Raw genomic sequence first — 15222 nt, 5'->3', positions numbered from 1 at the left:
ATATTAATAACAACGTCCTGATCTGATAAGATAAAATTATTAAATGCATTTTTTCTTTAAACAGCAATATTTTCGCTTACACATTCTTTCTCCAGCAATCATCAAAATTGAGTTTTATCGAACGAATCGCAGAAGTACACTCGATAGCGGTTCTCCTGCGTCTACATATTTTTGTGTTTCTCGTCTCTCCTTTACTCGTCTTTATAAAAGCGAGATTGATGGATATTTTTGTCAACTGATAACATTCGCGGTTCTTGCAAAATTATTTTTATCCTACTGACGGTATCAATTTATTAAAACGAATCAAACAAAACGTTTTGCAGATTTTTTTACATAGAATATTTAACAAATTATAGCTTTCTAATTATTTTTTTAAACAATATTTTTAACGAATTAAGATATTTATGTTTAACGAAGATTTCAAATTGAGTTGCTTGCAATAGAGAGATAGCTAATTAGAATATCGTTATATAGTGTAATAAAACTAATTAAAGTTATAATTTAAAGAAAAAATTTTATCCAGTTCCCTCCAATATTAATGTATATTTTAAGTTACCATATCTGACAAGCCTTCGAATTATTCTTTATTTTTATCCTTGCCGTTTAATTATATGTACATGAATCAAAGATTAGCCAAGTTACGTGATTTCATTACGATAATGTCACACTCAACAAACAAGCCTGAAAATGAAATCTACAAAGAAGTAAAGAAAATATTTTCAGTGCAGTTATATCACTGTGATTGAAACATTTTTTGCTGGTCATCATGAACGTTTTCATTGTCTCTGACTTTCTTTCTCCGACATTTATTCGCGCTAAATGCATGTCAAGAGGGGGTAATCACTTAATGTAATCGTGAGACGGAGTCCCTAAATCATTATAAAATTTATACAAAATTTCGATATATAATCCGACGATTACAAGAAGTAATTGTGTAATATTAGATAAAATCGTTTATTTTACCAAATGACCGCATATACATATAGTGAGGAAAAATTATTTGTCATCAAATAAAATTATATAAAATTAAATGAAATCATGTAATCTGTGGGACAATATTTCAGATAGTGGTTACCCTCTCGGCATGTCATTTATCATCCCGTGTTGCAATTGTTGCAAATCGTGTCCTCCAACAATGTGATCGCACGTTACTTCATGACAGACTTTACGATCACTTAGACCTACATGCAGTCGATCTACCATAATCAAGATCAGGTGTTACTAGTAATAATAACAGAGTGATGATAACAGACGTACATTAATGCTGGCACTTTCCGAATTTTGAGAAGACCGGGTAGAGATGGCGAATAGCAATCGATTTTGATGAATCGTAATTGCGGAGATTGATCGCTAACAATAAGTAACAATAACAATGGAGAACCGGATGGAAATTGGTCGTGGGTAATAAGATTTGGTTTAGCGTATGCAATTTTGGTGACGTCAGCCGTAAGCTTTGAAGGTAACTTTTCGAACACTGCTAATTGCATCCTCTGCCGTTTGCCCGTTCCGGATCGCTTGGCTGCCGCGACCAAATTTAGTGATCTAAACGATTGATCTGCTCGAGAAAGGACGCAGTCTTAATGGACTCTCTTTAATAGGCCGTCTCGATAGAATAAGTCGAGTGAATATTAATTATCAATCGATTATCATGATTCAACCAAGAGGAATCTCGAATTAATATATGTCTGTTGTCTGCACATGTTTTCTTTTTTTATTTATTTATTTGGAGAGAGCATCAAAAAAAGAGATTACCAAATTGATGACTGGATAAAAAAGCTTCGTTTTCTATAAAACGTGAATGTGCGATAAACAATCTAATAAATGCGCATGTATATTAAAACTTGCATATGGCTAATGACTGCTCGAGATTTCTTTACGCAGAAATATAAATAAAATTAAAAGTGTTTTTCATGTAATATGTCACATCAAGTAGGAATTAATTAATACATCAAACGATTTAAGGAAAGAAGACTAAAGCAATTCTCAAACAAAATTGATCGAGATAAATCATAATATAAACAACCCAGATTATAGGATTAAACGAGCTAATATTCAGGTTATTAATTTATTCAAAACTTCTTACACATTCTAAACGCAGTACGTTTCCACTTCACTACTAATAAGTATTCTCTCATCTCAGTCGTAAATTATAAAACCCCATATATACATTAATCCTCAATCATAAATGTTTAATTTGAAATATTTATGTCAATACAATTTCTGAAAAATTGAAATCTATTGTCAATATGTTCAATTGCAAACTGACTTTCATCAATCCTAACAAAGAAATTTCATAAAAAGAGATAAGGATAAGCTGGAACATAAGGTTGGAACGTAAGCATACAATCAGAATGTAGTTTACAAAATATCATGTGATGATTGTGTACACATTATTGTGTACATTGGCCAAACGAAAAGACAGTTAAAAAAATGTGCATGAGCACATTTCAGATATTAATAAAATTTCAAAGTCTCCTCCGGTCATTTCTAACGATCGCATTGAGATAAATCATAACTTCAAATGGGACAAAGTAGAGATATTAGACATAGAACCTTATACATATAATAAAAGATTAATATTTGAAAGTACACATAAAGAAACAGAAACATGGAATAAACAAACAAAACGACACGGATCCGTTGATGTGAATCCAGAGATGTATTCTAACATGATAGTGACCAGTATGTTTTCCTTTTTAACATTGTGTTATCTGAATTGTGGTTTAGTTCAGTTGTTCGACATTCCTGCAAAGTAGCCTCAATTAAAAAAATTTTATGTGACGATGAATTATTTATATTTTGTAATTTTTTTATCTGTTTAACGGATCATCACCATATATTATAATGACAAGATCATATTATAATTATTGTTAATTTTGTATTAATTCTTTTGCTCGCGATTATTTTTAGAATATCACATACAATTTGACTTTTTAATCAATTGACTCAAAGCATGAAGAACACGAACAAAATAATTTTAGAAGGATAATGATTAAGGATTAATGTATATGTATATGAGGTTTTATAATTTACGGGGCTGTGATGAGACTTAGTGAAGTCGAAACGTACCGCGTTTAGTATGTGTTTTGAATAAATTAATAACTTGAATATTAGCTCGCGTTTAATCCTATGACCTGGGTTCTTTATATTATGATTTGTTTCTTACACGAACGAAATAGTGATTATTAACACTAATTTTTTAATAATAAATCGAGATAGCTAGCCGAATAAATGAACGGTGATTGAAAAGTTATGAAAAAAGGCGATTCTCTTTGATATGTTCATTTAAAAAAAATCCAACTTTAACCCTTTGGTGCCACACTGACACTACGTGAACAATACACTTGGCATACCCAATGCAATTTGATTGCTTATTGTAACACACTTTCATAAAAATGAATATATTTGTAAAGAATTTTTTTTCAATGAAAACACCAGGCATTAATTAAGAAGCATATAGTACCAAGCAATGTATGTATCTTAATATTTTAAAAAGCCATAAGCAATAGGAAAGCATTAGAAAACTGTAGAAAAAGAAAGCTGTGATATAGAATGGCATTAAAGGGTTAAATTAGTCTAGAAGCTCGTTAAAATTAAATTCATGGCTGGTAAAATGTTCCATATATATTCTAAAACGACAGGTAATGAATTCTTAATGTTATCATAAATCAATTTTACTTGTCACACGGTTACAGCTTCGTTGCTTAGTTCGATACCTACCTGCGATCAGAGATTCCTTTACTTTCGCATAAAAGGTCAATCGTTGTCTCGGTGACAAGCGGGGCACAAATGTGCGATTTACGCACGAATCTATTTCTTTTTGTTTATCTTTCTTTTCGCACACAGACGTTATTCTTTTTAACGCGCGTTACATTTGGAAGCGCACGCGAGAAAGGAAAGAGCCAAACCGCTTTCCATCGCGCCGCGTCGCGCCGCGCCGATATCACCTCGGCAACGCGGGCTCGGCAGGTGTGACGGCGAGCGCGACATGGGTCGTGTACTTCTTTTCAATTCAAGTCATGGAGATTCTCAAGGTCTACCTCGTGCTTCGGCACGCACGCATACGCATATTGCGCTTTCCGTCGAGCGAGCCTTGAACTCCGAAGACTCTCGGTTCTCTCAGTGGCACTTTTTATGACTTCCGTCGCGGCGCCTCAATTGAGGATCAAGATCGATTTCTTCGGAATCATTGGAAATCCACCTCGCAATTAACAGCGATGTTATAGTAATCGCATTATTCTGGAAAAACGTAATATAAAATCACTTCGATCAGTCGAGAAGTAATTCTGAGAGATATTATGACTTTAATTAGATCATAAATTATACTTGTATTTAAAAAAAATAGAAAAAATATAATAAGATACAAATAAATAAAACTGTCATCAATCTCTTAAACTCGAAATATTGCGTTTTGCTAGATTCATACAGGAAGATTGTCGTTAGAATAATTTCTTTTATATAAGAACCACACACATGTTAAACATTTTTATAGTTCAGAATACGTTCAAATGTTAGAAAGAGAAAAATATGAAAATAAAATAACGTTTCTACAAAATGAAAATCAAGATTTTTTTACTGAAAGATTCGCGCGCGCGCGATCAAAATAGATATTCGCCGTACATCTGTTAATTAAACGATATATGCAGCTTAATAGCATAACTAGAAGTAATTCGCTATAATATCACTTTCAGAAATATAAACAAAAGTAAAGATGCTTGTCAAAAATAGCTCTTTCAGAACTAGGACTTAATCATTATAGTCATTTTTTCTCACAAATATAGAAAAAATAGAAATTGATAGACGTTGTGAATATCGTTATATATAGCGATAGTAATCGTCACAAGATCGTCGCTGAACGTGACTTGACGTTTTTACCTGATCGACACCTGATGTCAATCAATTTTCACAGTCGTGCGATTTATCATGTAAAAAAGAAGCTGCACTAACCTCGACTATCTGGTGTTAACTGAAGGAGTCTGGTGGCGTCATCATGAGTTTCGCGTTATGTATACACACTCCCACATACATGTCGGTGACAATAATTAACCATCGAATTGAGTTTTACACATGATAAAGGTTATACTCTCTATGTTCAACATCGAAAAAAAAGTTTGTCTATCATTTAAAGCAAGATCTGATTGGATGCTTCTCATTTTTCTTGCAAAGACCTCATAAGCTATATATATGTGCACATTAAATATCCAATATGATTTTGTAATAATCAACTCTCTCAAATAAAGTAATTTGCATAAAAACATGGTTTAATTAATCGATTCTGCTTCAAACAATTGGAAATTATCCCTTTCTCTTTTTCAATTTAAAAAAAAAAAAAAAGATAATTTAGTTGAATATATAGCTACATATGTATGTAAACACTTCGATAAATTAAATTATTTTCCTCTTTTTTAATTTAAGAAAAAAATATCTCAAATTTTTTAAAATTAAAAGCGTTTAAGCACGTACGTCAATTTAAGGAATTCGAAATTAATACACGCTCACATACACATATGATGATGAATTCACTCAATTAATTTTGAATGTTGTGTACTTAAAATTACATGTATCAGACACAAAAAACGCACACCTTTTTTAGAATATTATGAATCGGTCAAGGCTTACCCAATTAAACATATTTGTCACATTTGTCTTCGATATCAGCATTCCGTAGCCTTATCGAACGCGGAAAGCACGAGACGAATATCACAACTGCCATCGCTCTACCACGTTTAAAGTTTTTTTTTTACGAAAGAGCGACTTTTGCTTACCGCTATTGTAACCCGATCGATCACTTTTACTGGAAACAATGCACACCGTGCACACCGTGCGAAATAAGAGAAAGAAAAAAAGGAGAAAACTATTGCGACGCGTAAACTCAACTTGGCTATTTTTATTAGCAGCTTAATATATAAGCTACGACAACTCTCGCGATGAATCGTGAAAAAGCGCGAACTGTGTCGTTCGATATTATGTCCATATTATAAGAACACGTTGCTCGGCGCCGCGGCTGAGATACGTTTGACGGGGAATTTTTCAGATGTCGATTATGAGACTCATGATTTTATCTCTGCTGTCTTTCGATAAAGTGATAGCAGCGTGTCCGATATCGGCGCACAGGAATCCCTGTGCCCATAATAGAAATTTTATTTCTCGTCGCCCTCGTTTGCCGATCGTACCTGCTCAAACCATTCTCGCAAAATTACGACGGCACATCAACAGCGAAAAGTATTAACTCTTTCGCAGTCTCGCAATACTTTAAATACTCAATATTGCACCAATTCCGAAAACATCATTCGTATATCTTTGAACGAAATGTCACATAAATTCTATATATAATAAGAAATAAAAATTTTTTAAATATAAAATAAAAATTTCACCGAATTTATAACGAAATACTTATATAGGTCTTTTACATTGCGCATGTTGCAACGTCAACAGTTACATTATTTTTTTCTTTACTTACTAAACAAATATTTTTATATTAGTCGCGATTGATATTTCGGCAGAATGAAAACAGAGGAAAGCTATTTTAAGATACATTTAAAAATATCGCGAGAAAGATTTATAAAAAAGCACGTACAACACTTTTATTAGTTACATAATACATTTATTTGCGCTATTTTATGTTTTTGGTTGCAGACAGAAAGAAATACCGGCTATCTTCTACTCATTGATAACAACAATGCCGATGACTATATCAGCAGAGAAAGTTTCGCTTATATTCTCATTAACCAAGTTTACATCGCTTCCGCACGTCAATCGGATCTTCTCTCTATACGCTCACTGGACACCGACGAATTTATAAATCTACACAGATCCAATAATTCCGTGAGCGAAAATCTAAAAAAAAATCTAACGACGCGAGAGGAAACCACGTGAGATTCTTTAAATTATTCGATAGAAATCATGTATTCTAGATTCTTCTCTCACTAAACTTTTCTCTCCTAACTCATTTTACTGTACAACGTTTACAACAATTATGGATTATCTATTCATAGCAGCAGAGGAAGAATTGCTCGATGCATGCGTTATAAAGAGGTAACAAATACTTATTTAATTGTAACATCATATAAATTATTCACTTATTAAATAAAAGTCACAAACGAGCATTTTATAAAGTTGTATATGAAAAAACCGTTGAGTATTTGTCTATAAAGCTGATAGAAATATATATTTAACTGACTATACAGTTATTCTCATCTCGTATTTTGTTTACTCAATAGCAAAAAAACGGCCAAAAATTTATTGAAAAAGTACTTAAAAAAAAGAGCCGTTTCAAGCGTATCAACTGGCGAGTCAATAAACATTTTAGATGCTTAAAATGATAAAATAACATGTATAACTAATCGTTTACATTAGGAAAATATGCGTTGAATATTTGTGACAACTTCTGGAGGTAGCTCGGTGAAAAGAGCATTCCAATCATTTACAAAATCTCGCTGCACAGACTTGATAAACTCCATAACGAGATTTTGCGTTTCTGGGAAAAGGAAAAATATATTGTAATCATTATATAAATCAAGTAATGATAATTATAAAACAAGTCCAAATATGCTTTAAAAAAAAAATAAACAGTTTTTCAAACAAAAATATGTGAAAATAAGTTACGTGCATTATTCTCGAATCCCCCCCCCCCCCCCCCCATATATCTCTCTCTCTCATCATGAAATGTATACAAGTGAAAAAATAAAATCGTTTTCAAATTTAAAAAATCTCAAAAAATCCTTAAAATGTATTAATTAAATTTAATTAATTAATTAATATCTTACCGGCGTCAAGAGCCTTTTCTTCATGTAATATGATAACTGCGACTTTCAACAACGTATGAATGTAAGCCTGCAAGAGAGTAACTCCAGCTTGATATAACGTAAGAATACTTTGAAACACGGCTTTATGCTCTAGGAAGTCAGCTTTCAAAGGTAACTGTTCAACAAAAACTGGAAATACTTGTTCAAGTGGTAAATTCGAATAATTTGTGATAATAAGTCGTGCAATTGCCCCAACCACGTTATCACGTGCAGCTGCATCTGTTTCTTTTGCAATAGCACACGACAAAGTTTGAAGAATATTAGGATAATGTCTGTGTAATAACTGTTAAGGAATATCAATAAAAAATTTTTATCTGTATAATTATTTTTATGAAAATTTGCGAAATAAAAGAATTGCATTTCTTTATAAAATAAAATTGTATAAAATAGTATTTTCTATATATATATATATATATATAACGCTCATTTTTAATATCTTGGTAATTAAAAACAATTATAAGAAAAATGAAGAATATTTTCCAAAATTTTAAAATATCTTTTAATAAATACTTTTGTGTAGTACTCAATACAACATACTGTTAAAAAGCAAATGATCGCCAAAATTGAAAAAATAATTAATACTAGATTACAAAATAACAGAAGGATACGGATAAACTGCTTCTTTCCCATACAAAGCAAGTTCTCCAATTCCAAAGAAGCAATTACTACGAACTTCGCTGCAGGGATCTTGAGTCCCAATTTGTAGAAAAGTCGGAAGCAGTTGCGGAACAAACGCAGCTGTCATATGTTTAAGCCCAGATAAACACTCAGATATTGTTCCAATAGCAAAGGATCTCTGCGCCTCCGAATTGTCCATTTTCTATAAGCATTTTGCTAAATTAAAATTGCAAATTTGTCAGAGAAATGCAATGTATAAAAATCAGCAGTACCAGTCTTTTTAAAAAGAAAGGCAACATGGTCTGAAAATAGAGCGCAAAATCTTCTGCCGAGAGCACTCTTCCCAAATGAGAAAATACAGTCCCCGCGCATTCTATTAGTAATCCATCTTGCTCCGCCTCGATGTCGATGCCTTCGACCTCTTCCTGATCCTGACACGCTGTTTTGTCTTCGATAAAAATTATAATTCCGAATTGCGCGCTGATTTATTAATATATCAAACGTAAATAAAATACGCAACGCAAATACCTTTCATCACATCCATCACACAATTTACTATGGCTTCTTTATGACCTATACCGGCGATAACATCCGATTTAACCTCTCTTAAAAGTGTTTGGTATGCTTCCAAACCACAAATGGCAACTGTCGGCTCTTCGTCTAATCTTATGAGCTCTGACAATTTCGGGATAAACATGGAAAGAGCCTTCAATAATGCCTTTTTACCTTCGTCGGTATTGATTTTCGATAAGTTAATGCAAAACTGTAATAGAGCCTCTATACTCGCTTTTCGTATATCTTCTTGAGGATAATTTATCAACTTAAAAATCTCTTCGAAAGATCTTTCAAGGTACGGCATGAACGCTTCTCTGCAACAATATTTTTAAACTAAATACCGATGATAAAAAACATGACTAATTCAAAGTATAAAGAAATTCGGTCTAAATCGAGCAGTAATAAGATGTTTTTATAAAATAAATTTCAAGTTTACTTACATAATTAAGTTTATTTTTATTTTTATGCTATACTAACATTGTAAACTTTAAATTTATTTTATAAAAACATCTTATTACTGCTCGATTTAGACCGAATTTCTTTATACTTTGCATTGCAAAAATAGTAATAAGATGTTTTTATAAAATAAATTTCAAGTTTACAATGTTAGTACAGCATAAAAATAAACATATAAAGAATATAATAAAATAATATGATATTGAACATTTCGGAACTCATGGGTCTCTCCTCAGCAATTCTTGAAGACGTTACAAAGTCATAGAGATGATAATCTTATGGTCTAAGCGACATGGTACAAATTGTTTTGAATAAATTGATTCTCCTGTTTTTTGTGAATGTGAAAATTGTGTAATAAAATGTGTAAAAGCAAGAGCATCTTTACGTATTAGTCTGATTCTGTTAGGCGCAAGTGTTACAATGGTGTTTGAGTTCCGAAATGTTCGATATCGTTATATTATTTTTTTTATACTACATTCTTTATATATTTTTATTTTTATGCTATACTAACATTGTAAACTTTAAATTTATTTTATAAAAACATCTTATTACTGCTCGATTTAGACCGAATTTCTTTATACTTTGCATTGCAAAAAACGAGCAAAACCTAATTATGACTAATTAAATTATTAGTTAACAACTCCACACACACACACACAAAAAGGAAAGCTTACTCTGTGTGTTCCGCAATTTCCTTCAGCGCCATTACACTTTCTTCTTTCTCTTCCATATAGGCATTTTCAACACTATAACCGTCGATCTCTTCATCATTATCATCTTCGTTATCAGTGCATTCAATGTCTTCTTCTTCATCTTCTCGTTCATTCTCGGTGTCGCTAAGATCATCATAAACTGTAAGAGCGTTAGCTTCGTCATCCTTAAAATGCATCTGTAATGACAGTGTTATATTTATACTATTTCCGTAAGTTTCTCAATTGTCACAATTTGTGCAATAATTACCAAAATTCCATCTGCACTTCGTATACTCATTATCATATACTCGACAATCTCGGGCAAAGTCACAGCCATTTCTTTCTTCATTATTGTGCTAATAGCGGCGAACAATCCATAAAGAGATTTCCGCAAGTCTGGGTCGACTGTATTTCTCAGCAGTTTTATTCCAAGATCGAGTGATGTAGCTGCTAATGGGGCGAAATGTTCCTCACCTATTGACCTGGCTACCACACCGAGAGTATCTAAAATGTTAGAGGTATAAAATATAGAAAATACAATTAAAGATTTATTGTAATACAAGTAACTAATTAAATAAAGCGATTCTTACTAACCTACTGCTTGAACTTGAAGACACATGTTTTCCTCGTTCGGCTCAGTGGTAAGGTAATTGTTAAGAATATTTATAATTGTTTCGAAATACGGTAACATATGTTCTTCGCTGGCACAAGCGGCAGCTCCTACTGCACTCAGAGTGAGCTCCTTCACGTGCGGTGACGTATCCGCGTTTAAGATATCGAATAGTCTTTCCATTAATTTGGGCAAGTATGGCAGAATTCTCTCGTTCAAATTCTCACAAAACATTTCGAGAGCGTAGAACATACGGCCGACCGCATGCGGTTCTTTCTTCTCTTGTTTAATGTATGAACATATTTGGCCGAGATACTCAAACAATACAGGCAATAACTCGGATGAGTACTGTGATATCTCCGGTTGCAGATGTTCGGAGTATTGTCCTAAAGCGTAAAGCGCGGCATTGCGCACAACGGGCGAAGGATAGGAGATTCCTTCGCAGATACATCGCAGGAAGAATTCAAGGTAGTTCGAACGAATGTATTCAGCGCAACCTTCTGCTAACACAGCTATAGCCACGTACGACGTCTTCTTGACGTAATCATCTGTACTTCGGAGTCCAGGTTCGATATGTCGCAACTGTAAATTAATATTTCTTCATTTTAGAATAATCTTAAATTTGATAGAGAGAATAATATCGAAAATATCAAGAATAATCAACTGTTTATGGAGATAAAAAAGCATACATTCGTAATTTGACATCGGGGGATTTAATATGTATGTGTAATTGGATTAATGTATGTAATTTATAAGGGGTTTGTCAAAGATTATGTTGCGGCTGATGATGACTAAGTAAAGTCGAAACGTTCTGCGTAGAATTATTTTGTAAAGATTTAAAATTACAATTATTTAATACTAATTATTAGCTCGTTTTTAAATAAATATTTGACCTGGTATGCTAATGTAAGAATTTATTCGTAATTTGTATAGATCGATTTCAATAGAACGAGATCTCAAAGTATCATACGATATAATTCTATAATCAAATTTTCTATCACAATAATATTTTGTCTCTAATATTATGAAATAAAAAATTCAACATGTAAAACTATGTCATAAAGTATAATAAATAGGTACAAACGGCTAATAAGAGTCAAACATTAAAATTTTTAATTTTGAATACTAAGAGTCCTGTATTTTCATATTTAATTTATATTATATAGTATAATTAAATTATAATTTTAAATTGTATATAATAATATATATGTATATTATAATTAATATCTATTTGATGTAAAAAAAGATTCTGAAGCTTACCAAATGTGGAATTAACTTTTCCGGCGGCAAATGCATCGCGAGCAAGTCTAAAGTTTGAGTAGCGCTTGTTAAAACAGTATTTTCATTATCTACATTTGAACAATCATCGTCTTCCTCTGGCTTACTCATCATGACTGTGAATAACATATCTGCAAATCGCAAGATTATTAAGTTGTCTTGCTAATGACTAATAAAATATTTATTAAGATCGCTCACCGACGATAGATTCCACTAATTTGTGCTTTACAAGAGCCTTTTTCTTTAATCTTGCCAGCCAGCCGATAAAAGTAATCACCCTAACTTTCACGAGTTCGTCTGTAGATTTATTAGCAATGATCGTAAGGCACATATGGACAAGAGGTTTTACATGGGGCGTTATTACAATAATCATATTCTCGCACAATTCGTCAAATAATTCAAAACTTTGAATAGCAAAAGTATTGTGTTCAGTTTCGGCGAAAGCTTGAATTGTGGCCATCATTAGCGGCATCATTGTAGCATAAGTATGCAGTGTCTGGAATAACATATTTGTTAAAAATAATATTTTATAATAATCAATTTTGGGGTAACAAGTGGCTCCGTGTAGAAGCGATCGATTCGTAATTGGCAGGTCGATCCCGACTTTCACCCCATATTATGCAGTTAATAAGAGATTTTCTGAGAAATTTACGTTAGTTTTAATTTTAAGAGAGATGATTCAAGAGTCCAAAAAAAATTTTTTTTAATAAAAATGCATGAATTAATAATTCTAATTCGTTTCAGGAACGGATATATATTACATATAAATAAATAATACATACAAACACAAATGATTGTCAACACTGAGCAATGCATATGTAAATATAATAAAAGTCGAACAAAAACACCATATACAATACTAACCGTTTCGTCGTGTTTAGCTACAGGAATAAGATGCCGCAATGTTTCCAAAATGTAAAAAGCGGCAGGGTTTCCTAAGCTCTGAAGACTGCTCAACGTTTGAGCAAGAAGCATCACTAGAGACCTGGCATGTGAAGTATAGGCATCTGGAGTAACGTCTGTCATAATTGATAAAGTATAAAGGCCTAGCTAGAATCAAATGTTTCATATGATAATAAATTTCATATGATATAATGGACAGACTCCTGAATATCTTCTCTTTAAATAAATAAATTTAAAAAAAAATATATATATATATATATAAATTAAACCTTTCTTAGTTGCATATGACTTTTGACAATGAACATGATATTAAACATATATTTAATATCACTTTGAAAAAAAAGTTGATATTAAGTTAAGTTTAATTTTTCACTTACTTCTTTATCCTCCAATCTTTCATTAGTGATTAATTGCTGTACATAATGTATAATTTCTGGCCAGCTATTTGTAGGTAATTCATGTTTAACAATCACACCTATTAATTGAGCTATATTATTTCTAACCAAGTTTGCTGATTCATGCTCTAAGGCCTGAAAAAGATGCAATAGATAACATGAAATTAAAATCATAAATGTTATTTAAACTGTAAAATCTTAAGTTCTATCATGATATTTTTGCTTTTTGTTTAAAGAATTATTTTCTAGAATCAAGCTTTAAAATATCTTTTAAAATTTACATTTATTTATTTCATTGTTCAAAGGAGCAATACAATTTTGATAGATTTATCCAAGAACACATCAATCATATCAAAAAATATAAAATGTATATATAACAGAAATATTGAGAGAACGTAATGGTATGAAATTTTGTAACTCTCTTAAATTATCAGATGTATTGTAAAAATTTCTCACCTGTAATAGAATTTTCTTAAATTCGATTCGTACAGGTATGGACAATTTTGTCCAGTATTTTCCTTTAGTGTAACGTCTTCTAAGAATGAGAGTCGCATATTGCCGTACCTAAAACAATCCATTCTTCAATTCTTGCTCAAAGTATACAGAATGAATTGACTTAATTCTACAAGAAGTTACAAACTTCTGGATTCGATGATGTTATGATGAGTTGACATAAAGCTGGCACACTGTCTGGATTCTGAAGTACTTTCTTGAGTTCCTTAGTTGCCTAAAAATTAAACATATCGATACAAAACCATTTCGAGCAAATTACCGACTGTTTAACATTGCAACAGATGACAATAATAATAGAGAATCAAAACAGAAGGATTAAAGATTACGCCAAGGTCTGACCGAGAGAATTCAGTGAATTCGTGAGAATTGAAGATTCCGCGAGTGTCAAGCAGTGTTACTGTAGTAAAATTGAAAGTGAAGCTAATCGGAAGGAAAACACGTGTTCGCGCAACGCGCCTTCAACAAGCTTGTGATCTGACAAAGGCAAAACGATGAATATTGGAAATGCACAAACCTCCTGTATTGTAGCACTATCAGATGCGAGCAGATTTAACAGTAGACGCTCCATTTCTCTCTCTCTCCTTATTTTTTTTTCTTGCTTTAGCCGAAAGGTAAAAACTCGCTCGAGAGCACGGACGGAAGATCAATCCGACTGCTGTCCACCGCCGCCATTCAGACTTACGAGGGACATCATGATTCAGACCTGTCTGTTGGCGACGTCTATGCGGAATGCGGATACTCCTCGCCGTCAGAGGGCCTCGTTTTGCCGCTTCGTCCTTGCCGACGATACTGACCTATTCTTTATTTTCTTTTTTTTCCTTTCTTCGAGTCGCGATGATTCCATTGGTTTCAAATGCTACAAATAGGACGAGATTAAATGAAACAGTACAAGTCACAATTGGCACACAAAGTTCTTTTAGCTGAAATCATATCAAAACATGCAACCGTAGCTATATTCTTTATTTTTTTATTTTTTATTTTCTACAATATATAATATATAATTTTATCTCTGCGCTAAGATAATACTTCATAATTAGTATAATTAATAATAAATTTGTATGTCGTAATATATGTATGGTACTGTCTAATATGTACTATCATCATTACCAACGATCGGTCATATCAACATCTTTTAATAAAACATTTAACCGTAAAAATTCATAAATTAACTTTCCTTGATGTTTAATAATTTATGGGTCAATAATTTTCTTAATTATATTTTGTGCGATTCTATGTTATTTACTAACATTTTTTTCTATATAACATTCATCAAACTATGTTTATATATGATAATATACATACGATAATACAATATTCTTATAAATTAATATTGCCTTTGTTAATTACTATAATTTTTGCGTACAAAAAGTGATATGATTATTTTATAACAATTTTTA

General features: G+C 32.2%; 1 protein-coding gene across 1 annotated transcript; it reads right to left on the bottom strand.

Annotated features, from left to right (window-relative positions):
- Positions 1–7272: 7272 nt before the first annotated feature.
- LOC108780796 (importin-4) lies at positions 7273–14488 on the bottom strand. The gene is made up of 15 exons (XM_018548610.1): positions 14340–14488; positions 13953–14039; positions 13769–13876; positions 13295–13447; positions 12879–13064; positions 12213–12510; positions 11997–12145; positions 10721–11318; positions 10395–10630; positions 10109–10323; positions 8952–9292; positions 8696–8871; positions 8414–8625; positions 7767–8077; positions 7273–7477 (listed from the first exon to the last, which is right to left on the bottom strand). Exons 1-15 carry the CDS (start codon positions 14391–14393, stop codon positions 7353–7355), a joined length of 3249 nt encoding a protein of 1082 aa, XP_018404112.1. The 5' UTR covers positions 14394–14488; the 3' UTR covers positions 7273–7352.
- Between the last annotated feature and the right edge of the window lie 734 nt (positions 14489–15222).

The sequence above is a fragment of the Cyphomyrmex costatus genome, unplaced genomic scaffold (assembly GCF_001594065.2).
Source record: "Cyphomyrmex costatus isolate MS0001 unplaced genomic scaffold, Ccosl1.0 scaffold741, whole genome shotgun sequence".
In the NCBI taxonomy this organism is placed as follows: Eukaryota; Metazoa; Arthropoda; class Insecta; order Hymenoptera; family Formicidae; genus Cyphomyrmex; species Cyphomyrmex costatus.
Note: the sequence above shows the minus strand (reverse complement) of the source record. Positions and strands in the feature narration are given on the sequence as shown.

What these genes read in the sequence shown, in the direction of transcription:
- LOC108780796 (XM_018548610.1), bottom strand. Translation starts at nt 14,393, where the DNA reads ATGGAGCGTCTACTGTTAAATCTGCTCGCATCTGATAGTGCTACAATA. An exon ending in TCTTCAAGTTCAAGCAGTAG is followed by an intron (nt 10,631 to 10,720) that starts GTTAGTAAGAAT and finishes CTAACATTTTAG; the next exon opens with ATACTCTCGGTGTGGTAGCC. An exon ending in GGGAAAGAAGCAGTTTATCC is followed by an intron (nt 8,078 to 8,413) that starts GTATCCTTCTGT and finishes GTTATTACACAG; the next exon opens with ACATTATCCTAATATTCTTC.